The sequence below is a fragment of the Petromyzon marinus genome, chromosome 20 (assembly GCF_048934315.1).
Source record: "Petromyzon marinus isolate PM22_M1 ecotype Great Lakes invasive population chromosome 20, UKy_Petmar_22M1.pri1.0, whole genome shotgun sequence".
Lineage (NCBI taxonomy): Eukaryota > Metazoa > Chordata > Hyperoartia > Petromyzontiformes > Petromyzontidae > Petromyzon > Petromyzon marinus.
In genome coordinates, this window is record NC_133686.1 from 2536187 (window position 1) to 2563744 (window position 27558).

The 27558-nt window shown below is 51.2% G+C and overlaps 1 protein-coding gene across 1 annotated transcript in view; it reads left to right on the plus strand.

Moving 5' to 3' along the window:
- LOC116944238 (cerebellin-1-like) overlaps positions 1-16282 on the plus strand; it is a 39789-nt gene extending 23507 nt beyond the window's left edge. Inside the window, exons 3-4 of the mRNA XM_032957752.2 lie at positions 4871-4990; positions 7735-16282. Of these exons, the coding sequence (XP_032813643.1) occupies positions 4871-4990; positions 7735-7932 (318 nt within the window). The 3' untranslated portion in view covers positions 7933-16282. The remainder of the gene's footprint in view (positions 1-4870; positions 4991-7734) is intronic.
- Positions 16283-27558: the final 11276 nt, after the last annotated feature.

Consider the following 27558-nt stretch of genomic DNA (forward strand, 5'->3'; position numbering starts at 1 on the left):
TGGATCTATGCGCGTCTCTCAGGGTACCTACTATCTCTCCGCGTCTCTGTGGATGTATACACGTCCCTATGAGTCTATACGGATCTATGCGCGTCTCTAAGGGTATCTACTATCTCTCCGTGTCTCTGTGGATGTATACACGTCCCTATGAGTCTATATGGATCTATGCGCGTCTCTCATGGTACCTACTATCTCTCCGTGTCTCTGTGGATGTATACACGTCCCTATGAGTCTATACAGATCTATGTGCGTCTTTAAGGGTATCTACTATCTCTCCGTGTCTCTGTGGATGTATACACGTCCCTATGAGTCTATACGGATCTCTGCGCGTCTCTAAGGGTATCTACTATCTCCCCGTGTCTCTGTGGATGTATACACGTCCCTATGAGTCTATATGGATCTATGCGCGTCTCTAAGGGTATCTACTATCTCTCCGTGTCTCTGTGGATGTATACATGTCCCTATGAGTCTATATGGATCTATGCGAGTCTCTAAGGGTATCTACTATCTCTCCGTGTCTCTGTGGATGTATACACGTCCCTATGAGTCTATACGGATCTACGCGCGTCTCTAAGGGTACCTACTATCTCTGCGTGTCTCTGTGGGTTCACTACGGTCTATAGTTCGAGCGTTTGCATGGCCACCGTGGCGCCACTGCGGTTTTGTATTTGATGTATCGTCTCTGTGAGTCTGTGGATTTCTGTTTGTCTCTCAGGGTATCCATTCTCTCTCTCTGTGTCTTTCCGTGGGTTTCCTCTACGACGCATAGTTCGGGAGGCCGCACGTGCCACAATCGCACGACTGACCGTGACTTGCGCATTTATTTTTTGACTTTACGTACGAGATGTCGTGCGCGTCGGTCCTGCTGTTGATGTAGCCATGCGGTTGGCGGTCACAGCACCGGATTCTTCGAATGGGAGGAGAAGGGAAACTGTCAATGCCAGGAGGACGCGCGATGATGTTCGGCGTCTCGAGCGAAGGGGTTCATTCGGGAATTCCACGTTGTTAGACGCTGCTTTAACAGCAGCAGCGTTCTTCCCGATGTGGGTGAGATTCTAGGATGGCGACAGCAGCAGCAGTAGAGCGACCCAAGAATGGGGATCGGGAGTTGGGTCGCGTGCACAGTGCAGTGCGCTAACCGCCACGCTATCGCCTCCCAAGACGAAGATCTCCCAGATAGCATCAACAGACTCTCGGAGCAAGCGCTGATAACGATTCGCACCTATTAAGGGGCCGGCGCATCACACGAGCGGATGGGTGGCCAGAAATCACGCCCGGCTGCCTGTGTCTCCCTCGTGGCGATAATGTTTTTACACCGCACCAGGTTTCCTCATTAGAGGTTGAGTCCGCCTAGGGGAGGGGGGGGGGTGGGAGGATCGGGACTAGAGTCGAGGTGACTCGAGTCGAGATGACGTGGTCACGGTTGGACAGAGAACATGTTGTCCACTCCCTGGCAGCGTGTAAGCCTCCGTGGAGCACTGTGTGAGTGGTGGGTGGAGGGGCATCGTTCACCTTCAAAATAAGGCAAAGGTCCCCCGTAGAGGCTTAACAGGCTGCTGGAGAAAGTGCTGTTAGCGAGAGCACCTCGATAGGGTCGGCACGGCACACGAGAGGGATGCGTGGCCACCACCACGCCCGTCCAGCCGCCTTTGTCTCCCGAGTGGCGACGTTTACAGACCGCACCAGGTACTAATTTGAGGCTGAGTCGACCTAGGGAAGGTCCAGGACCGTTTCAGATAATCGTCACTGGTGCTGACCGTGAGCGGGAATCGAACTCGGGTGGCCAAGTTTGTAGTGCGGTGCACTTACGCTTCCACTCCCCATCCACTAAGCACACACACACAGACACAAACCACGATACACACAGAGACACAAACCACTCTACACACACACAGACACAAACCACTCTACACACACACAGACACAAACCACTATATACACAGAGACACAAACCACTATACACACACATAGACACAAACCACGATACACACATAGACACAAACCACTCGACACACACAGACACAAACCACTATACACACAGACACACAAACCACTCTACACACAGAGACACAAACCACTCTACACACACAGAGACACAAACCACTCTACACACACATAGACACAAACCACTCTACACACAGAGACACAAACCACTCTACACACACATAGACACAAACCACTATATACACACACAGAGACACAAACCACTCTACACACAGACACAAACCACTATACACACAGAGACACAAACCACTCTACACACAGAGACACAAACCACTCTACACACACAGAGACACAAACCACTCTACACACACATAGACACAAACCACTCTACACACACAGACACAAACCACTCTACACACACACAGACACAAACCACTCTACACACACACAGACACAAACCACTCTACACACAGAGACACAAACCACTCTACACACACAGACACAAACCACTATATACACACAGCCACAAACCACTCTACACACACACAGACACAAACCACTCTACACACACACAGACACAAACCACTCTACAAACAGACACACGATACTGACGTCACCATCAACAAAGTTAGTTTGTGTCCCTAGCTAATTACGGACGCAGAAGGGAGTCATAATAAACGGGAATAACAGCGCCCCCTTTCCCACACACCCCGTTACACTCCCATCCCATCTCCCCCCCCCACACACGCCATTAATTTTGTTAATGCTATGTCGAGGCCATTTTTTTCACTAATTAGTGCTTGTTAGGTAGAAATAATTGCGCGTGTCGGTGTGATTGTGCCACACCGCCCCCTTTGTGTTTAATGTAATTATATAATATAATTATTACTACTCCTCGCTCTCTCTCGTGTTGTCGTGTGGGTTGCGCGCACTGAGTCTCGTATCATTGTTCACCCTTAATTGGTGGAGGTGTAACAACCTCGTCGCCATGTGTGTGCGTGTGTGTGATTGTGTGTGCGTGCGTGTATGCGTGTATGTATGCGTGTGCGTGCAAGCGCGTGCATGCGTGTGTATGCGTGTATGTGTGTGGGCACGTCTATGCGTGTCTGTGCGTGCGAGTGATCACGGGACAGACTTCGGTGCCATGGTTTTGTTGAGATGACTGGCAGATGCACCACTCACTCACCCAATATGTCACCCACTAACTCACTCACACACTCACCCACTCACTCAAAACACCCACTAACTCACTCATACACTCACCCACTCACCTACTCACTCAAACACCTACTAACTCACTCAACCACTTACCAGCTCACTCAAACACCCACTAACTCACTCACTCACACCCACACCCACTCACCTACTCACTCAAACACCCACGAACTTACGCAACCACTCACCTACTCACGCAAACACCCACTAACTCACTCAACCACTCACCTACTCACCCAAACACCCACGAACTCACTCAACCACTCACCTACTCACCCAAACACCCACTAACTCACTCACTCACACACCCACCCACTCACCTACTCACTCAACCACCCACTAACTCACTGAACCACTCACCTACTCACCCAAACACCCACGAACTCACTCACACACTCACCCACTCACTCACCACACGCTGTAGGTCACCTCTGCTCTCCCTGCTTCTTCGCTCACACTGCTCCACTTTGGAACCCCCTCTACCATCATCAGCACCATTGCCATCTCCGCTCCTAAGTTCATATCGCCTCGCTCAATCGAAGGAACACTGCCCATGACTCTCATCGATTGCAACTTTGACCGTGCCGTTTGTCGCTGGCCGCTTCACGTTTCTGCCCTTTGAGCGTGTCATCTCGGCAAGGGCGTGAACAGAAAGTGGCAACTAGAAAAATGACAAAAAACGCACGAAGCACTTCCCATTTTTTTTTTTTGCAAACGTGACCCGGCTGTTTGGTTGTGTCGAGACGTTTACCGTGCAAAGGACCATTCGGTGGTTTATCTCGATAGACGATGCAGCCTTAAGTTTGTTTCCGTATCATTTTGTTTTACAAACGTGCGAATCAGGCGAAGGTAAGCCACGTGGAATGTTCCGAGTCGGTTTTTTTGCGAGTAATGCCGTGGACGTGCCAGCTGTGTCAATTACGCGTAAACCTCCCAACGCTGTGGTTTATATTTGACATTGGCGTGATGGACAGGATATTTATAGATGTGGTTTTTGGAGGTAAGCACGCTGGCGTGTGTGCGGTCGTGTAGCGGTTAGCGCGCCGCGCTATGAACCCCGGCCACCCGAGTTCGACTCCCGCTCACGGCCACAGACAGCAGTGACGAATATCTGAATTGTTCTTGGGCCTCCCGTAGGTCAACTCAGCCTCGAATGAGTACCTAGTGCTATGTGTAAACATCGTCACTGGGGAGACAAAGGCGGCCGAGCGTGGTGCTGGCCACCCACTCCCTCGTGTGCCGTGCCGGCCTTCATAGGTGCTCGCTAACAGCACTTGCCATCACTGTCTGTTAAGGCTATGGGGGGCGGTGGGGTCATTATTTTTAACCATGCGATTTGTGTTGAACTCCCGGCAATGGCTAAATTACTCAGTGCACCGGACGTAGCCAACCGATTAGCATGCGTGGCTACGTACGGTGCGAAAGAAGTTCAGCATACCTACACAGCGCCTCCTTCCCCTAGGTCGACTCGACCTCAAAATTAGTACCCGATGATGAAGGTGACGGTATTGATGATGTAAACGTTAATGACGACGACCACGATGGTGGTGACGATGATTGATGATGATGATGATGCCGACGTTGATGACTGTGACCTCGACCATGACAATGATGATGTTCGTGACGACGACGATGATGATGATGATGACGATAGCAATGTTGATAACGATGACGATGTTGGTCTGCGTTTGGTGCCCTTCGTTATGCACAGACGCTGGTGAATGTGGGGAACAACTTCGACGTGGAATCGAGCACCTTCATCGCTCCTCGCAAGGGCGTCTACAGTTTCAGTTTCCACGTGGTCAAAGTGTACAACAGACAGACCATTCAGGTGAGGGGGGGCTGGGTCATTGGGGGTGGGGGGACAAAGCAGAGTTGTTTTATTGGTGGGCACCCCCATTGAATTGAGAAACTGCGGTTCTCTATGTGGGTCTATGGGTCTCTATGTGAGTATATTGGTCTATTATTTGATTCTGGGTCTCTGTGTGAATCGATGGGTCTCTTATGTGTGCCTATGGGTATTTATTTGAGTCTGTTTTGTTTCCATCTAACTATGGGTTACAACGTGAGGTTATGGGTCTGTATATAACTATATTGGTCTCTGAGTTAATGGGTTTCTGTGTGACTATGGATCTCAATGTCAGTCTATGGATTTGTGCGCGAGTCTATAGGTCCAAATTTGAGTACTGCATACTGTACTGCAACTCTCTCCATACGACCAGGGGTGTCTATGAGTCTATGGGCCTCATTGTGATGTCACGGGTCTCTATGTGAGTTCACTTGTCTTCATGTGACCATGGACCTCTGTGTAAGTACTATTTAGATCCCTATAGAAGTGTATCGGCCACTATGCGACTGTGGGTATCCATGTGCTTGTGACTCCGGATCTTTGAAAGCATTTGGGTCCAACAATATAGGTATATGGGTCTCTATGTGGTTATTATATATTGGTCTCTGTGGGTCTCTGTCAGGCTCTATCGGTCTTCGTGTGAGCCTGTGACAAGCGAAACTAGAGCGCCGTACATTACAATGTTATCATTGCATAATCCTTACGTAAGTGCCATGTAATCTACACACACACACATGCACGTGTCATTTACGACGACGAGGAGGAGGAGGTTGCTGACTCACTGACAAGCGATTCTGAATTATATTTACGGGCAATCGATAGGACAAATTGCACCCCGGAGCGACGCTCAGAGGCTTAAGCGCTGATCCAGAGTCGACATTACGATGTACGTCTTCCAAATAGCCATGCACGTTGGGGTCACATCGCATCACCCTCCCCCCGTCTCGTCGAATCGCGGAGGCTCAGCAGGTACTGAGCCTGGTATCTAATTGTGTGGGAGTTCAGGAGGGGGGATGGGGGGGGAGGGGGAGGTTAACCCCCCTCCTCCTCACCACTTAGTCACAGAATTATTTTCCTGTTCAAATTAGCATTGAGGTGGCGATCATTGCCTGAGCCAGTAGGTGGCATTCCACATTCCTATGGCGGGAGACGAGTGAATCCGCAGAACAATCGCTGTTTTGAACTTCTCCACGAAGTGGTACCAATTTTACCAGCAATCCCCCCTCTACCCCCCTGAAAAGATGATGAGCTGAAGCAACATCCCCAACGAGGATTTGAAGTCGCAACCTTTGCCAACGTTGCGGGCCCGCTCCCTCTGCCACTGAGTCTCTTCTCAATACAAATGTGCATCAATGTTGGGGTTTTGGATACGCATTGATTTTCACCTCTGACCTCCCAATCACCGGCCAGGTGGCTCAGCGGTCGAGCGAGACGCTCGCAGTCGGCAGTTCAAATACCCATGGGGGCGGTTGACTCAGCCTATCATCCTTCCGAGGTCGATACAATCAGTATCAATACAAAAAAAAACTTCGAGTCTTGAGAATCAGGTGTATAAAACTTGATTCGGTGCTTTCGTGACTGCAGGAATTACTCTTTGGTTTTTTTCGGTAAAGTCACGTAGAAATAAGAAGTAATAATACAATTACATAATAGAATACGACGTTTCGATTGCAACGCAAGCAAATCATCATCAGGCATAGAAGAGCTAAATTTAAGAGAGACAGGAAACAGAACCGCAGATATATATACAGACACCTAAGCAGAGGGAGTTCACACAGAGACACAACTGCACGGAGCACAGAGAGATAGGGTCTCCGTGCTAAGGCCTTAGCATGTAGGGGGGACAAAGAGAGATGGAGAAGCACATCAAATCGAACAAGATTTAGTAAAATTTGGAAACAATATAATGCAGCACAGAGGGTCGGTCAAAACACAATTAACGCATGGTCTGGCTGATTACGCTATTTAAAAGATTGCTAAATTATAGGTTAAGAGTGATAGAGCACCATGCGTTAATTGTGTTTTGACCGACTCTCCGTGCTCTGTATATATATCTGCGGTTCTGTGTTTCCTCTCTCTCTTAAATTTAGCTCTTCTATGCCTGATGATGATTGCTTGCGTTGCAATCGAAACGTCGTATTCTATTATGTAATTTTATTATTATTACTTATTTCTACGTGGCTTTACCGAAAAAAACAATGAGTAATCAGGTGTAGGTCTTTCAGTGACGTAATTAATCGAAAACGTGAAACTCTTGGTGGCTTTATAAACTCAATATTTTTTTATTTTTTTTATCAGGTAAGGCCCACTGAGCTATTTAGCTATTTTTCAGAAGCGACCTGGCCACAAATGATAGCGCAACTAAGTGGCTTATCACGTGGAAATGTATAGCAGCCAAATACTCTCAACGCAAGTTTCTAAATGTACAGGGAAAACCCGGAGGGAAAAAACAAATAGACGCGACCACGGGGAGAGGGAAAGAGTCCGCAAACTCCAAATATACAGCAGTAGGCGTCAGGGTCGGGATCGAACCCACGAACCTCCTGTATACCAGGCGAGGTAGTTAACATCTCCTAGCCACCGCGATGATGATGATGAGAGAGAGAGACACGCAAACTCCAAATATACAGCAGCAGCAGGCGTCACGGTCGACATCGAACCCACGACCTCCTGTGTACCAGGCGAGGTAGTTAACATCTCACCACCGTGGCGCCCTTCGTCCACAGGTGAGCCTGATGCTCAACAGCTGGGCCGTGATCTCCGCCTTCGCGGGCGACCAGGACGTGACGCGAGAAGCGGCCAGCAACGGGGTGCTGCTGCTCATGGAGAAGGGGGATCGCGTGAACCTCAAGCTGGAGCGTGGGAACCTCATGGGCGGGTGGAAATACTCCACCTTCTCTGGATTCATGGTGTTCCCCTTCTAATCGACAGGAGGTCGCTCAACTACTCGACCCCGCCCCTGGGGAGGTCACTCACCACTCGACCGCCCCTTCCACCCTCACCACTGCCCCCCCCCCCCATTACTCCACTCGTCGCCTGCTCGTCCTTCTCGTCTTTAACCATACTTCACCATCATCTGCTAGTCCCTACCGCCAGCCTCCTACCGCCTCCTCTTCTCTACCCCCCCCCGACCCACCACCCGCCGGAGCCCGTGGGAGATCCGAAGGCAGAGGGGGTGGTGGAGGGGTGGCGGAGACGGGGGGGGGGGCAAGAAGAGCCGTGGGGGGGGGGGCTCTATTGGAGGACGGTGGGGGGGGGGCAAGGGTGGATCCAGCGGCATTGCGATGGGGATTGGCGCTGGCTGTGGGACTGAGTCGAGTCGCATTGTGTTCGCAGATTTGTGAATGGTTTAAACACGCGCACACACACACCCACGTACACACACACACACGTCTACACATACACACGTACACACACGTGCGTAAGTATGCACAACAATGATGACAACGACAACAGCAGAAGCAACAACAACAACAGCCGCCCGTTCGCCCGTGCCAGGCTAAGTGCGCTTGCGAGCCACGTGAAGTGGCAAGCCATGAATGTACGCAGATCTATGTGCGCGTGTGTGTGCGTACTCCCATACACAGACACGCGTGTACAATGATGCACCTATTCTCATACGTGTTTATTAAAACACCACATATACAGTCGTTAGCTGGAATCGAACTCGGCGTAGCTAGGTTCGTAGCGAGCGCGTTCACCGCTACATTCACACGACGTGCACGCACACAGATTGCACACGTTCTCACACACACACAGAGGGCAGGTAAATTCCGACCTCGACTCAAATTAATAATTCGCGTCGTAGTGGGGTATGTAAATAACACATTACATAAGCGGACACTAATATCTCCATCTCGCCGATCCCGCCTCTCGACGCAGTGCCAAATATCAAAGCGTTTCTTACCCATCCCATCAGCCGGCCACGCGGCCTTTCAAGACGAGAAAACAAAAACACTCTGGACCGGTTTCAACACGCGGTGTCTCGTCAGCAGCAGTAATCAGACTCGCTTGCTTCAATCGATGCTGGTGAACTGGCAGACGTTTCTAGGCAAGCACGCGCTGTCACTTTACGATATCGGGCTTCGACGGAAAGTGACACTGTGATAATGTATAGTTAGACGCAATCACTTGCATCGTTGAGTTTGAAACAACTCATTATATTTGGATGCTTGCGCCCTTCTTATAGGGCAATGCTATGGCGTGGGTATAGTCAGCTATAGCTTCACAAACAGGGGGGTTTGCTGCGTGTTTACACATTGAGTAATTTGCGAGTAATTTGTTTTCACATTTGGACAATTTGAACGAAGGGACACAAGACTAAGATCCCCCAACGGACTGTTGGGGCAAGTGTTGTCGCCGAGCACCTATGAAGGCCGGCACCGTGGCACAGGACGGGGTGGGTGGCCAGCACGGCACGTACGCGCACACACACACACTCACACATGCACACGCACACTTACCCACACATGCACACGGACACACACTCACACGCACACTCACACGCACGCATGCCACACTATTTTCAAATCAACTCCATGCCCATCAGTTGCCTCCAATCCTCTCCCCGCACGCGCGAACGGCGAGATATATGTATTTAATTATTTTTGCTATGATTACATTGCATTTTTTCTTAAATCATAAACAGGAGGGGGTGGGTGATTGCGAGCGAAGAAAAAAAAAGCAATTACTGTCGTTTTTGGATGTAATTAATTGCGATTATCGTAGCGAATGTTTTTTTGTTTTTTTGTTGTTCCTCCGCCGACGAGAAGACTGTTGATGATTCATCGCTGCTCTCTTTCTGAGCGGGAACTCTGCTCGAAGACGACTATTTCGGACCAAGTTGTCTTGAAGGCGCGCACGGCGAAGACGTGGCGACAGACGTGTTTGCGCGCGCGCACACGTGTGTGTGTGTGTGCGCGCAAGAGACTGAAATACACATTGGGAATATATACATACACACACACGCGCGCGCTGGCACTCGTATGCACATGGATTAAATACATTTTAAAAAGCACATATGCATGGCATACACACACACAGATAAAGACACCCCAACTGTATAGCCTCATATATGCTTTGGGGGCAAGTGCTGTTAGCGCATTGCAGCATTGAAGGTTTGATACGGCACATGAGTGGGGGTGTGGGTGGCCAGCACCACGCCCGGTCTCCTTTGTCTCCTCGACCCCCCCCCCCCCCCAGTGCTGACGTTTATACACCACGCCAGGTGCTCGTTTAAAGTCGACCTTCCGGAGGCCCCGGGATCGGTTCAAACATTCGCTACTGTTGTTGGTCGTGTGCTGGGAACTGAAGCCGACGTTTCCAGGTTCGTAGAGCCATGCGGCTAATCACTACGATACCACACACACACACACAGAAAAACACAAAGACAAAGATCCCCCGTACAGCCTCAATTTACTTTTGGGGCAAATAACTGTTAGGGAACACCTATGAAGGCCGGAACGGCACACGAGGGGATGGGTGGCCAGCACCACGGCCTGAAACACACGCAAAGACACACACACACACATACAAGCTGAACGCAAGCGCGTTATGGAACATAAGTATTTCCATAATGTCAGTAGCTATGAATAACTAACCATAGGCGTCCAATTGTAGTGAGGCTATGTCAATAGGATGCTATGCCGTATCTGTACACTGATGCTTGCGACCTCCTTAATCAGCCCCCTTTCCCCGCGCGCGCGTTTGTCGTGAAAGCTTCGTCTCCACGTTGTTCCTTCCTGACCCGCATACCGTGCGCAAGGATTCTCACGCAAATTCACACGGAGAAACAAAGGTACCCCGCGGAGCCGCTCCGAAGGGTACGCCGGCGGATCTGGGCGATCGCCCCAGGTCCTGCGCTTGGGGGGTGGGAGGGGCACACGGTGTGCGACTTGCCCGAGGCTACGCACCACACCCCGATCGACGGCCCTGACCTCCCCCGTGTGGCCTCTAACAGGCTGTTGGGGCAAATGCTGCTCGCGGAAAGCACCTATGTATGCAGGCACGAGAGACATACACATACGAGGGGGTGGGGTGGGGGTGTGGGCGGAACCACGCCGCCTTTGTCTTCCCCCTACTGCTCATGTTAATCATGCGGAGCAACCGGTAACTAATTTATGGCTGAGTCGACCCTAGAGGTGTGACTCGGATTTTCCGCGTTCGTAGCGCGGTGCGCTAAACACGGCACCACCGCTCCCTTACAACGTTATACAGTTTACATATATACATCAATACAAAGATCCCCCGTATAGCCTTTAAGAGACTGTTGGGGGCAAGTGCTGTTAGCGAGCACCTATGAAGACCGGCACGGCACACGAGGGGTTGAGGTGGCCAACACCACGCCCGGCCGCCTTTGTCTCTCCTGTGGCGATGTTTGCACATCGCACCAACACTCGCGCGGACACAGACACACAGACACACATGCAATCCACTACGCTCATCGCTCAGTGACCTGTGCAGTGCTTAACACTGGAGGTGACATTCAGCCGCGCCCTGCTGACGATGAACCGCAAGGGGTGGTGCAACAAAAAGCGTCGAAATCATCGAAATAATATCGACGTATTAAGCTCGTCGTGCGCGCGTGCGTAATTATCAATAACTTAAAATTCATCTGCGACTCGCGAAAATCTTCATCCAGCAGTGGGCCGATCGTGGCGCATGAGGCGGATTCCGACCATGACCGGTTCTTGTTCTTGTTGTTGCGTGATCCCCGCAGCCGCCAGACACCGCTACTTTCGTCGCAAAGTTGCAAAGGAATCGATTAATAATTGTTCAATTAAAATTGCGCATTTTTGGGGTCGCATCGGGCAAGTTAAATTGTTGTTGTGTCGTAAACCCTCCACCACCTGACACAGCCAATTCATAAAGCTTTCACGTGGTGAACAAACTTGGCCAATGCTTAACAATCCGGTAGTCCGACGTTTCGCCGGCAGATACATCATGCATAATCAGCGACAGCTTACGCGTTTAAAAAAAAAACAATACCGAATATGTAATCCATTATTGAAGGGAATTTTGGTTCCTTTGATAGCGATAGATGTACTCGCTGCACGGGGAGTACACGATTTATCCTCCCGTGTTGTTCAAGATGTCCCAGCATCGCAGAACCAACCTAGAGCGTGATATTCGCACTTTAAATTAACTAATTAAAAACAAGAGGCAATCCCATCACTAAAGAGGGCTGTCCGTCCCAGCAAGTCCTCGAAGTTTTTTGTTTGTTTGTTGTGAAACATGTTCGGCGCGGTTTGCCAGATCCACTGCTGGATGAGTTTTCAAGCTTCCTAAATGGTTACTTTACGCACGCAAAAAAAAATAAAGACTCTAAAGTTGTGTCGTAGTTGTAAGTTACCGTCGCCTCCTCCCTTCTGCGCCTGAGCGACTGGTTGCGTCATCAGTAGAGTCACCGTCTGCGGAACTGGTTGGGTAACCGAAACAAAAAACCATGGGTCCCATTAGCGTGTCAGAGGGGACTCCGTCCGCGCAGTTCCAAGTGGCCGTCTGTACAGCAGCGAGCATCTGTGACCGTACCGTGCCGATGACTCCCAAGAGGAACGGAACCGGGCCACGGGTGTCTGCGTCTTCATCCCTGCTGCTTCCAGTCGGTGACACGTGCTTCACTTTCATTTTTCGGTGACCTCCTAAGTCAAGACAAGACAGAACGCTATGCAGTTCATCAGCACCTGTTGGTGGTGAATTCTTTTATTCGCATGCTGCGCGTAGGCGTGTTCTTTGACACTTAAAGGAGAGACGCTCAAGCATCGATCTGCTCGGATAATTTGTAGCTACTTCTTCCTTCGTAAGTACAACAATAGTCTCTTATAGTCGCGTTTTATTATTTGGAAGGGGTGAATGTGGATTAATTAACATGTGAACACAGCACACAGCTGTGGAACAAATACAAAGGATCCCCCGTATAACCTTCAACAGACTGGTTGTGCAAGTGTTGTTAGCGAGCTCCGACAGCGCGGCTGCTTTTGTCTCACCGGTGCTGATGTTTACGCACCAGGTACACATTTAAGGCTGAGTCTCCCTAGTGGGAGGGTCCAGGACTGGCTCAAAACGTCACCACTCCTATTAACCGTGAGCAGCAATCGAACACGGATTCGTAGAGCAGTGCGCTAACCGCTGCACCACCGCTCCCCACACCGCTATATAACGCAGCTGTACACGGATACACAACACAAAACGCGACAAGTGATGAACAGGCAACAGCTCAGTGTTGTTGTGTGCGAGTGTGTGCCACTGGTATGGCGTGGTGGTGCACATCTCAGCCAATGGACATTTATTTCAACTCGGTCGACAATCCAGTGGACGTTCTTCTGCAAATCGATGCGAGCAGTTGCGCAATCGGTGGCTTACCGGACGTGGATCTTCTGTTCATGACTCGTACGAGCAAGGGTTAGGGTTCGATGTCCTCCAAAGAGTTCACACCTGAGCGATCACTCGCATTCAACTTGGTTGCAAGCAACTGAATCGCTTAAAATGTACGCGGATGTCTCTGCAATTCCAGTTGCGGCCAGTTGCACAACCGGTTGCTCGCGGTTTGGTGGAGACCTGCAACCAGCGGTATGTTCAACGGTTTATGGCGACGCGTTTCATCACGTGCAACATTTGCGCAACTATGCTTCGGTTGTTAGACTCCTGAAAGCGGCGCTGTTTGAGTTTCTGTTCTCGAGCAAACCTTTCGCACGGGTGCGGTCGGGACGGATTTGGGGGCGCATTGAGTCGCGCGCGATTTCAAACGGCGATTCGGATTGCGCAACGGCGCGCTCAGAGGTGGACAAAGCGGTTTGCGATTTCGTCGCGCGCACCTTCATCGCACGTGTGCGGACCCCGTGGGAGGAGGGGCGGGGGGTGGACTTCTAGGGGTTGGGTGGGGGGGGTAGAGAGACGGGGTGGATAGCGACCACGTGGCTGCCCCATCTCTGTATATAGCGTGCGCGCTCTCTCTCTCTCTCTGTCGCTTCTCCCTTTGCGGGAAGAATCATTTCAATAAGTACGCTCGCTTTATTCATTCCACGCCGCGGTTATTTCCACCAAGGTAAACTTTAACCCCCGAGGGGGTGGAGGTGAGGGGGGTGGTGTGAATGCGAGTTCGGGGGGGGGGGCTCTGGGGGTAGTGGTGAAAGTGGATCACAGCTGAATGCAGCAACGGGAGTGGTGGTGATTCACTTAAGCCGCGTGCTAAGTTTGCGCAGTCAATATTAAGGCGGCTCATTGCTAATTTGCGAGTAAGGCTACGTGATGATCTCGCCACATTTGTGTCACTAGCATCGATTCAATTCGAAGCTGCCGTGCCGGGTGGTAGAGGGTCTTGACGAGGCAGCATTTCGGAGCAATCATTACGCGTGGTGTTTGCCGTGGCTGATCAAAGCAGCGTGGGCTCAATGTTCTTGACATAACTACCGGAGGATGTAACCCGCGCATTGATAAATCTCTTCTCGATGTAAACAAGAATGGTGTGTGTGAGACAGTCGATGATAACTCGCGATGTTGGCGCCAGACTATGTGTGGACAGTCAGAGGGCAAGTGCTGCTGTTGTACGCTACTTCTATGTTGCCACGGCAATTGCTCCCCGACTGCCATTAACCGGCCACTGTCCAGCATGGTGAAGTATGGTAAAAACAACCCCCCCCCCCCCCACCACGGCATTGAAAGGGGGTAAGTGGGAGGCGCTCATCCAGCAGTGGATTGACACACGAGGCTGTACAATCACGCGGATAGCGTGATTGTAAAATAATCACCAAGGTAAAGCATCGTCTGATGCTCTGCATCATTTACATAATGATGTAAGTAATCAATGATTTAAGTAATCATTATGATAAAAAAGTAATGACCGATAACTAATCTGTGCCTCAAGTCTCCCGGCATGTGGGGACATCACTACCGTTTAAACAATCTACGTGATTTAAATAATCATTACGATTGAAATAATAATTGCGGATAAATAATCTACGCCTCGAGTTTCCCGGCTGGGCTCCTGTCCACCACCCCATCACTAACTTCGTTGTCGTAGTTAGTCGCTGCTGCGTGCCATTGACACCGAACTTATAGCTGGGTAACTGGCTACGCGTGATTCCCCGTGTCACAAATGAGCATTAAGTTGAAGTGAAACGGCGGTAGAAGACGTTCGGAAGACGTCTAATCATAATACTGTAATACTAATGATGATGATGATGATCGATAGCGATATGGAAGAAGTGGGCTTGACGAACACAGGAGACTGCCCGCTGCTCATGTAAACGTTCTCCAGCGTTCCTAGTTGTGCTCCTGTTAATGTCCTTATTATTTCGCCATGCTATTATATACATCCTAAAAAAACTATGTAAATAAAACCATCCCTAAATATATTAGGTATAGAACAGTTGAGGTTTATTGCTCCGAGCACAATGAGCATTTTGAGAAAAAAAGCATGGGCACGATGACAGCTGTCTCATTGTCCCTTGCAGAGAAAGGGGTTCTCGCTTCGAAATAATTACTATTAAACGCAATTAAATACATCTGCCGTGTTCTCCGGAATATAAGACGCAGTGGTACCCCCTCTCCTTTTTTTTTGTTCAAGGAGAAGCTGGTGGTGCGTCTCATAATCCAGCGTGTCTCTGTGTGTCTGTGTGAGATCAGAGTTGTGTAACTTTATTGACGCCGGGCACAAGTTGTGGAGGTGCGTCTTACTTACCAGCGGGCAACGTGGGATCCGCTGTTCGAGCGAGCGGCTTGCAATCGAAAAAGGTTGAGAGAGTGGTTGTGGGTTGACTCGGCCCATCATTCCCCTAGATGGGGGGGGTGGATAAAATGAGTACCACTATATGGGGGAAGCCAAACAGTGGTTGTGTTATTGAGTGACTGACCCACCTCCGCTATTCTCACCCCGCCATAGGAATGTGGAATTTCCACCACTGTCTCTGCAGGGCTTGTGAACGAGGGCACGAGGCGCCCCCATTGCTCGCGTGTACAGCGGGAGATCGTTACAAAAGTCATATTATGCGACTCGTTTTTTTCGTCCCCGGAGAGTCTCATTATATCCGGAGAATGCGGTAATTGTCGTAACCGCCTCCCTCGACCCATCCTCACCCCCCTACCACGAGAAGGGTGCAGAAGTGCATGGAAACCTCGCGCCGCGTGAAGAACCGCGAAGCAAAAGTTGTGGTCTAAAGTGTTCTCACGGCGTAATTCGAGATGATGATGATGACGATGCTGCGATGCGTGTGTGAGACTCTGAGAGAGAGAGAGATACAAAGGTGTGAATCAAATAAAGTCATCGTGTAACTAAAACCCTGCGCGACTCGAGGAATTCCCTTCGGGATATTATTGTTGGTGGTGTTATTGGTGTTGTTGCAATTGTGTCGCCACTAATACCCTGGGTAATTAGTTGATATCTCATCCTTTGGCCAGAGAGTGTGTGTGGTAATGCGAGGCGCATCGGAGAGCGGTGGTGCAGCGGTGAGCGCGCTGTGCTACGAACCCGCCGACGCTAGTTCGTTTCACACTCGCGGACAACGCCAGTGACGATTATCTGAACTGGTCCTGGGCCTCCCCTAGGTCGACTCGGCCGAGGTATGAATGCCTGGTGCGGTGTGTAAACATCGCCACTGGGGAGACAAATGCGGACGGGCGTGGTGCTGGCCACCCACCCCCCCCCCTCGTGCGCCGATCCGGCCTTCACAGGTGCTCGCTAACAGCACTTGCTCCAACAGTCTGTTAAGGCTATACGGGGTTTGTTGTCTTTGTCTGAGATGTATCGTTTGTGTGTGGGGATTGTATTGATGTCCAATCTATCTATCTAAACCACAATCAGCATCACCCCCACTACAAGCATCATAAGTGGCTCAACCACAAGCACCACCACCAAGTACCATTTCCATCATAACGACCACCAACTACCATTACCATCACCACCACCACCTGCTACCATCACCACCATCCCCCCGCACACCTCTCCACACTTCCTTCCCCTACCCCAACACACAGCGAGATGCATTGCTCTGCGCCTCTAATCAACAGCACACCGGTTCAACATAGAATTCGCAGTAGCCTAATCATCACCAGCATTAGCAGCAGCCATGATCAATCCACTGCTGGATGAAGGCCTCCCCAAACAGTTGTTTGCTCTCAAACGTAACAGGAGTGCTTAAGTAATCACGCATTGGCCCGCTTTGTTCACGTGATAACCCTTACTAATTGGTTGTGTCGGTGTAGGTGGATGCACGACACAAATTAACTTACGCGATCTCTAACCCCCTCCCCCCCAAAAAAAAATTCTTCACGCGGTTCCAGCAATCCCGACTCTCATGATCAGACACTGAATGTCGAAACCTGCCCCGGAGTTTGTCTTGTATTGAACCAATGCTGCTGAAATTGCGCACTCATGCCGCGCGACTGATGGTTCGATCCACACTTGGTGTTGAGTAAAGTCTCCGCCCTTATCCACCCTATCTCTCAAGCCTATCTATTTGTGTGCCGTTAAGAAGGCGGGGGGTTGGGATGGGGGGGGGGGTCATTGCTCGAAACGTCGCCTATTACATCTTGCCTTGTAAGGCCACGCCCATCGTGTTGCTGTAGACAACATACATTGACACGGAACGTGTTGAGTTGTTGCTGTTTGCAGCCAGGGACGGAATAAGATTGTGCAGGCCCCCGAGTTACAGGTCATGTGAGGCCCCTAGGAATATTTTCAAAAGGAAAACAAAGTTAAAGAACATTTAAATGTATTTTTTAACAAGGCTAACAACAAATAAAAGTCAGCATTCACAAACTTTTCACTTCATCTCTGGAGGCCCTCCAGCTGGCCGAGGCCCCCTGAGCTGCAGCCCCTAAAGCCCCCCACGCCTTGATCCGGCCCTGATTGCAGCGACAGCATCGTCAACATAACCAGCTGCCAACGCGGCCCATTCGACGCGCGCGTGACTCTCCAACCCCATAGACAACCACCGAATCGACCTGCGTTCGTATTGTGCAGCCACTGACTGCTACACGCTGCCACTCGCGCGTAGGCTCTTGAAACCACCACCATCGGCATCATCGTAAAATCAACCACGATGTCTCCACCGCCCGACGAAGGCCTCCCCAGCGCCGTGTCGGTCGTAGCATTGTACCTGTTGGTCCAACACAACGTCCGTTCCGAGATTTTGACGCTTGCACCGCGGGCATGGAGCCGCGCGAACCTGCGACGCCAACAGCCGTCTTCCCCTCACGGCACGGCGAGGTTACTTTCACGACAGCGGCAAAACACGACAGAAACGGTGGAGTGATTAATTAAATAACGATCTCGCCGCGTTAATTGGATTGTCAGGGTTCGCTTCTGCACGTCCAATTAAGACGCTACAGAGAGAGGGGTTGCTTCCGAATGGGGGAATTATGATGTGGGGGGGGTGGATGCGTTAAAGCTCCTCCAACTCCACTTTCCTCAACAGCTTTCCACACAGCCCCACACCCTCCCCTCGCTTGCCCCCTTCTCGCCCCTCCCCCCACCCTCCCCTCCCCCCTCCGGGCCCGCTATCCCTGGGGAGCTGAGAAGGCACTAATGGTTGCATTAATCACGAGTCGACGATGGGCCAAGTGAGACGGACGGTGTCACAGCGTCTGACACATGGCACACTCGTGGCTCTGGCTGTGTGTGTGTGTGTTTTGTCCATCTCGCCCTAATTGTATTCCCATTGCGCCTCTGCTGCACTGTTGCGCGTAGTCGTTGTCGTTGTTGCTGCTGCTGCTGTTATTTCGTGGCGTTGTTGCCGTTGTATCATTAAGACGAAGGGATTTGCGTTCGCAGCGACACGTGCACCACCTTGTGGGATGGGATGACGGCGGGTGGGGCGATGCAGAAGCTACTGCAGGACTGCACACCAAGGAGTTGTTAGCGGCTCGATGCAGAGGACACGAGCGACACGCTTCACTAAGCACACCATTGGATTCGTTCGCGTGTCTGTAACTCAACGTACACAAAAAATAGACACATCCCGTCAGCCGCACGGCCGACTTTATGCGGAAGGGCGCAATTTCAGCAGCGTTTGGTGCAACAACAACAACAACAGGAGAAGAAGAAGAAAACAACCCTCTGGTCGCGGTTTCGACATTTAGTGTCGCATGAAGTCCAGAGTAGTTTGCTGATAGCTCAGCAGCAGATCGATTGGCTTGCTTGAAGCATTGCTAGTGAACTGCTGGATGCTGATAGTCTAGCCCCCCCCCTCGCCCCCCATGTGAAATATGAGCCGTAGTTCGAAGCAAACGCTTTATGATACGCAGCACGCGAGATATTCAAGAACCCAGAGAGAGAAACCCACCGGGCATTAAACGAGGGGGTCATCCTCCGTCGTCATCACCTGGCCACGTGACAGCCGCACGTCTGTCGCAGCCGCGAGGCGCTGATGGGCACGGACTAACCAGAGTCCAGCCTGCTTGGCTTCCGAGGCTTGACGAGATCTGGCGACTTGCCGATGTGGCTGTTCATTGGGGTTCGACAATTGGTGTGGGGTTGCGATCGATGTTTCTGTCTCGCGTTGTTTCGTTTTTCAATATCTATCTCGTCTCGTTTGTATTGTTTTGAAGGCGCTATTGGCCCACGCTTAACGTCAGAATAACCACGCCCCCTCCCATGTGTTTTGAAAGCAAAATCTGTGGGGGGGGGGGGGGGGGGCGTCTTATAATCCGGTTTCCATGTCGCTGTGTGTGTGTGTGACAGACCAGACTTGTACTTGTATAAGTTTATTAACGCCGAACACACGGGTTTATATATTTATTTATGGGGGGCTGGGGTAAATCGGGGGGTGCGTCTTACTTTCTGGATAGCCTTATAATCCAAAGAAGGCTGTACAATTACAGCGATATGGGAAGCAACTAAATGTTTTCCTCTACCACAAATCGGATGGACCCGTGGCACAGATGGACGCCTTTAAATTAATCTCCTAATAGAACCGGGGGGGGGAGCGTGGGATTGGGGGGAGATCGGTGAAAGCAAATAATTAAGTGTCATTCGTGATTAACAAAAAATTAGCCCAGCACGAGGTTTCTATAGCTCAGCCAGAAAATTTAATTAGTGGAAATTTATTAACAGAGGCTTGCACATTTTTTTTTTAAATAACAAAAAATACTTTTTTTCAATCGCGCAAAACTGATAACCGCCTCGATTTTTTTTACTCCTCTCTTGGTGGACCGATTAATCGATTTCCCCTCCCCCAACGCCGTCCACTCCACGCGCTTGTGACGTCACAGAGCGACGCTTATTAATATTCATGCGGCCATTCAAATTCAGCCTTTCGGGAGTATCAGCATACTGTTTGCATGATACCGTGCAAGCATTAAAGATTGCGGCCCTGCGATTGCTCGCCGACGCCACTAGAGGCGAGCTCTAGCGCGAAACGCATTTGGCCTGCTCTTCCAACGTTCACCAGACGTCGTGGGAAGAGTGGGGCGCGGCCGGGAGAATCAAGTCGAAAGTAGATGGCATCTCTGCGTTGAAAGTCCGGCGAAGCGAGCTGGCCCATTCCACCCTCAATGGACGTGGGGACACAGGGACGCTGGGGGGGGAGGAGGGGGATGGAGACACGAGGCGACGTTCGTGAAACATTGGGGACACTGAGACAAGGGAGACACACGGACACAGGGACATGGGACACAGAAGGACGCGGTGACGAAAGGAGACGGATAACACGGGGGCAGTGGGGACACGGGGACACGAGGACGTGGAGAGAGAAACGAAACGCAGAGTCACTGCGATGCCGGGACATCGGGACATTAATGGGGGGGGGGGGGGGGCAGTGCAATCGAGATGCAGGGAACACGGAGACACGGGGATACTCCGTGTCTGTATAGCCAGTGCCTCATTCCATGGCCCTGGCCTTGGTCATTGTGCAGTCTGGCCTTACGATTTGCACTCTTGGCTCCATCTCGTATTGCTCTCACTTCCCTGCACTGCACCCACCCACAACTTCCCCCCACTCACCACCTCCCAACCCAACCCACCCCCTCCCCACCACCTCCCTCTACTCTCTAACCCCACTCCACCCCACTGCCCCCTTCCTTCCCTGCCCTGATCACCACGCGTCTTCGCGTCGCTCGCTCGGGGCGAATTAAGATTCGTGCCAATAAAGCGCTGTTCCTTCCGACATTAGGAAGCCACTTCAGCTATGCACTTTTAAATTGTCTATATTGAAATCTAGTTTCTTTAGAACTGCTTTTTGTGTTTAAGTTTGTTGTACTTCCTCCGGCATCTCCGGTTAGCATGGTTGACTTCGTACGGCGCGAAGGAAGTTGAACGTCTATACATACAAACAATGGTCGAGAGACGACGCATCGATTTAAAATCGATTCTTTAAACTCACGATATATGCATACGGAATCTGGCGAGTAATGATCGATTATTTTCTCTCTCTCTTATTTTTTCTGGCCTTGTCCACCCCCCCCCCCTCGTGTAGTCCTCTTGTCTCGTCTAACTCCATCCCCTCGTGTGCCGTGGCCGTCACCCCCACGGCCGCTGCACGGTCACTCACACTCTGGGTCACCTCCTGTAATCTGTGTGTGAGTCTGTGGGTCTCCATGTAAGTCTACGCTAAACTACGGCTCCCTTTGCTAGTCTTGCTACAGTATGCGAATTTAGCATACGTCATGATCAATCCGCTGCTGGATGAAGGTCCCGCCCAAGCCGTAGCATTCACGCGATCTCATTCCGTCGCTCCATCTCTGCGAGTGGACCGTCCCCTTCATAGCAGACAAATGTAAACATTCACTTTGGATATACGGATAGCCAGCTGTAATCTAATCCACTCCGCTCATCCCTCCATCTGATTCCCCCCCCCCCACCCCATTCGTCTTCCTCCCTCGACTCCACTTGACTCCAGGCGCTCCCGTGCTCCCCTCCCTCCCTCTCTCACTCACCTCCCTCCCTCCCTCCCCTACCCTTCATTACCTGCCCTCCCTCACCTATCCTCTCCCCGTCCTCCTTTCTCTCCCTTCCACTCCCTCCCTCCCTCACCTCCGTTGCATCTCCCTCCCCGCTCTCTCTCCCCCTCTCTCTCTCTCTCTGGGCGCGTGTCTCTCCGATCCTTGCGCTCCACCCCCCGGTGTGGCAGGAGTGATATTGGTTTTATTGGAGGGTGTGTGTCAGGGGGGGTGGGGGTTGTGGGAGGGGGTGGAAGGTGGGTCTAGGGGTGGGGGAGGTGTGGATTGTGGGGTGAGAGGGGGAGGGGTGGCGGTCGTTGTTGTTAGGGGTCGGGAGGGTCACGCGGTGATTTATCTATGGGCGTTAGACCGCATTGCAAGGTATGCATCCATAACAATAACAACTGCCGCAAGCCGCCAAACACAGGCCGTTAAGGGAGCCTCCGTTTTTTTTTTCAAGGATCAGGGCGAATAAAGGAATTGTCGCCAGAGGTACGCGAGCGCACGGCACGTGCCAATCAATGGACGAATACAGGCGCGTCGACTTGGAAAGGGACCCACTGACTCCCATCGCAAGTTCCCAGCGACAATGAGCTTTCATTGCCCAATGTATGCTTTGAGTTGGTCGTCATTCCGCCCCGCATCTTCGATGAGCACTGTTAGAATCTCAACATGCACACAAAATAACAAAAACTGAGATCCCCCGTATAGCCTGTGATAGAACTGTTGTGGAAAGTGCTGTTAGCGAGCACCTATGAAGGCCGGCAGTGGCGATGTTTACACATCGCACCAGGTACTAATTTGAGGCTGAGTCGACCTAGGGGAGGCGCAGGACCGGTTCAGATAATCGTCACTGGTGTTGGCCGTGAGCGGGAATCGAATCTGGGATGTCAGGTTCTTAGAGCAGCGCGCTAACCGCTATACTACCGCCCCCCCCCCCCCACACACACACACATATATACATAGACTCGCACATACATACACACAGAGACACACACATACACCCTACCTGGTTCTGGCCGCTCACCCTGCAGGTTCTGTTTATTGTTTGCACTTCATAAACGGCACGCACGGATGAAACGCGCGTTCCAAATGCAAAATATTATTATTATCCATTAATTACGCGACAATAATTAAACATTAAATCAAGACCTGGCCACAAATGATAGCTCAACGAAGTGGCACCACGGTGGTGAGATGTTAACTACCTCGCCTAGTTTACAGTAAGGTCGTCTGTTCGATCCCGACTGACGCCTGTATATTTGCAGTTTGCGTGTCTCTCTCCCTGTGGTTGCGTGTATTTTTTTTCTAAAGGTCCATCGGTTTTTCCCCCCACAATTTAGAATCAACACGCGTTTAGAGTATTTGGCTGCTATAGATTACCACGTGATAAGCCACTTTGTTGAGCTCTCATCTGTGGCAAGGTCGCGTCTGAAACAAAGCTTCACAGCTCAGTGGGCCTTACCTGGTAAACAAGAAATACTTTAGTTTAATAATAATGATGCGTACTCACCTATGCCCGCAGTGAAAGCAGTTACTCTGCCCACTACCATTAAGGAACACGGTGATTTTTTTGACAGGTTCACAACTTTACCACTCGAGTGTCCGATGGTTTCGTCTGATAATCCTGCATTGTGACTGATGCGTATCCCATTCCCTCGTGGATAGCCCCTACCACCACTACCACCACCAACAACAACAACCGTCATTCGCAACGAAGTGGATTTTAACGTAACCATAGCCCTGGTGCCAGGCTAGGTGCACCTTGAAGGCACGTCAAGTTTAAGGAATATTGTTTGCAGGAGGTCACGCGACAGACACAGAGATTGTGAAAGGTTGACTGACTGAGATGATTGGCAGATGCACTTCCTATGCGCCCCACTGTGCCAAGTTGCGTTTTATCCGCTTGGCCCTCCGCTTGTTGTTGTGAGCGTCGCTACCCCCCCCCGCAATCCTCACCCCCCTCGCCCCTCGTGCGTGTCCCACAGAACCACCGCCCCCCTTCCCCGTGCCGCTGTAATTTTAAACATGATCGCAAGACAGGGGGTAGGGGTCCCATTGGACCAATCCGTGCCCCACACCCCCCATCAGCGGTAGAACTAACTCCCTTGCTCGACCCCTTCCGGCACCCTCTGATCCCGGTGTAAATCTCCGCGAGGGGCGATCTACAGGGGATGCCTGGCGGGCAATGCCCGCTCCGTGTTTTAAACAAAGGGGGGGGGGGGCATGGTGGATTCATAGACAGCGAATTTTGCCCGGGGGGCAATTGGATGTGTGCGCGGGTGGTGGGGTGAGAGGTTCGTGTGTGTGTGTCTGTGTGTGTGTCTCTTGTGGTGTGGGGAGCGGTGGTGTAGCGGTTAGCGCGCCGCGCTACGAACCTGGCGACCCATGTTCGATTCCCGCTCACGGCCAACACCAGTGACTATAATCTGAACCGGTCCTGGGCTTCCTCTAGGTCGACTCAGCCTCAAATGAGTACCTGGTGCGGTGTGTAAACATCGCCACTCGGGAGACAACGGCGGCCGGGCGTGATGTTGGCCACCCACCCCCTCGTGTGCCGTGCGGCCCTTCATAGGTGCTCGCTAACAGCACTTGCCCAAAACAGTATGTGAGGCTATAAGGGGGATCCTTGTCTTTGTTTGTATTTTCTGATGATTACCGGTGGCACAGAGGTTAGCGGGTTGCGCCAGGAAGCCGGCGACCCGAGTTCGATTTCCCGCTCAGGGCCACCAACACCAGTGATGATTACCTGAACCCGGTCTGGGCATTCCCGGGATTTACTCAGCCTCAAATGAGTAGCTGATGCAGTGTGTAAACATCGCAGCTAGGGAGATAAAGGCGGCCGGGCGAGGTTCTGACCACCTTCCCCCTCACGTGTCCTGCCGGCTTTCATATTCGCTCGCGAACAGCACTTGCCCCAACGGTCTGTTAAGGCTATACGGAGGATATTTTTCTCTTTGTGTACAAATTCATGTAGGCCCGGGTAAACTTGTATATTTTAAACGGTCTATCCAGATTGGATCGTGTGGAGAGCTCATAGATCATTGGAATATTTGGACAAAATCCCATGAGTGAGCTCCCCTGGCACGCAACGAAGCGTTGGCTGGGTCATGTAGCCCGCATGCCCAGCCACCGCATGCCCAAGCCGCTTTTGTTTGGCCGGATAACGAGGGTCTAAACGGGCGCGGCACGGGCTAGAGAAGAGACGGAGCTGATTTGACTTACCGATGACTGGAACCAGCGGTGTCATGATCGGCATCTGTGGAGGAGGCTCGTGATGGACGCTACTGAGCAGTTGGAAATATCGGAGGGCGGAGGAGGGACGCTCGCAACAACGAGCAGAACGCTGGACAACTAAAATACAGAACAATGGCGCAGTGAGGATCACGGGCAGTGCATCTTCCACTCATCTCTCTCCCGCACCTCCGATTAGCACGGTTGGCTCCGTACGGTCCGTGTAAGTGTGCGGGGAGCGGTGACACGGTGTGTTTTTTCACCTCGAACTACAAACCCAACGAACCCGAGTTCGTTGTCACATCCACAGCTGATATCAGTGATATCTTAACCGGTCCGGGAACGGGTCACTCTTAGGTTGACCCAGCCCTGAACAAACAAAACAATCTCAGTCCATTGTTTTGAACGCCCGTCACGGGCGACGCAAAGGCCCCGGTCCCCTTGGCCACACCGCCACCTCGTGCGCCCTTCCGACCTCTAACAGGTGCTCGCTAACAGCGCTTGTCGCCGCAATGGAAGGGAACTGCTTCTGCTCTCTACCCTATACGCGCTAACGGGACTCATCTACGAGACTTGATCGCGAGCTCAAGTCGTCATCCTCACAGCAGCAGCAGTAGCAGCATAAGCGGCTTTTTGGCTCGGCCGTCGAACAACATAGCCATACATTGCGTTTCCACAACCCCCCCGCACCCCCCCCCCCCCCGTGTTCGGCAAAGGCTATCGATTTTTTTTTCCCCGAGCATCCACGTAGTGCCGGCGCTTGTCAAGGAACGACTCAACAGAGGCTTTGGTGTTCTCAGTCAGTTAGACTCCGAGCCGGGGGGAGGGAACGTCGCATTGTCAATTAATGGGGGTGACTTTTGGAGCCTTTGGCAGTCGAGCAAGGTGCGCACATGTTTCGCACCAAGCTGCCAAGGCAGCCCATTAAGCGAGAAGGCAAAACATAAAAAGCGGACGATAGACAACCACCCTCCCTCCCTTCGCATGGCTGTTCGTCCACATTAAATATAAACAATAATGCAAAGTAACGTTTTAAATATATGTTTTTCTTGTACGCGTGCTATCAGTCACGCGGCCTTCTGGGAGTGCGAAATTTTTAGCAGCGATTGGTGGAATGCAGGCAATGACCAGAATTTCGATGACAGTTCAGCAGCCTTAGTTGAAGCAACCGAGCACGCCTAACTGCTGACGAGGCGCTGAGTGTTGAAACCGACCGAGAGTTTGCTTGTGCTGCACCAATGCTGCTGAAACTATGCGCTTCCCAGAAGGCCGCGCTACGGCTGATGGGATGTGTACATTAAAATGGTTATTTTTTTTGTTTACGTGGAGTGAGAGATATATTAAGAAGGTATATGAGTTTAACACGTAGGCTTTCGCGACCAATATTATTCATAATAAAGGTTTTTGGGTTAGATGGCGTTATTTATGAATTAAGCTGGATGTAATTACAAGCGAAACGTCAACACACACCGTTGGGCTAAAGTAGTGAACTATTTGTCCCTTGTAAACGTGACACTTTTTTACTGTTTGGCCGTGTCGGGTGGTGGAGGGTTACGACACATTTATAAATAACGCGATCAAACCCAAAAATCTTTATTATGAAGGAGGTATATGGTCTGTTTATTGAGCCTGTTACTTATATTCTTCTTATAAGATTCCGCTGAGCAACAGAGACAAAGATAAAAGTTCCCCGTATAACCTGCATATGATGTAGGGGCAAGTCTTTTTTGGCGAACTCGTCAATAACACTGCGTATGTATTGCAAAAATAATAAATATATAATAGGCTATGTCCCTTCTTAATTGCACGTAAACAAAATGCCTCTATTATGTGTCATGAAGAAGGGGCATTACATGAACCGTCGCCTATGATACATTTTTGTGCTTGCCACAATCTTATTGACAAATGTGTTGAGATGTGGTGTGTGTGTCCACCACTGCCAACGCAGCAGTATCACGCGCAGCAGCATTACCAACATGATTTGCTTAACCTATGAATGCATAGTCGACTGACGGTTCGGGCAATAAGCCTTCTGCAGAGCAGCCTCAACGCCAACGAAGGCAATCGGAGGAGAGTTGCCGGGTCACCATAAGGTTCGGTCGAGCGTCGCGATGAAGGAACGCGGTTGGGTAATTAATGAGAGCGGCGTTTAATTAATTATTTACCACGGTGATGTCCCATTACCTTAAAAACAGCTGGGGCTCAGTAGGGGGAGGATGGGGAGGGGGTGGGGGATGATGGGGAGGGGGTGGGGGATGTGTGGGAGGGGGTGGGGGATGGGGAGGGGGTGATGGGGAGGGGGTTGCGGATGATGGGGAGGGAGGTGGAGGATGAAGGGGCGGGGGGTGACAGTGACTCGGTGAGGTGGGGGTAGATTGGAGGCGGAACAGGGTGGCCATCCCTTGTCAGTAAATAATTGGAAATATTTGTTCGGGGATTGGGCG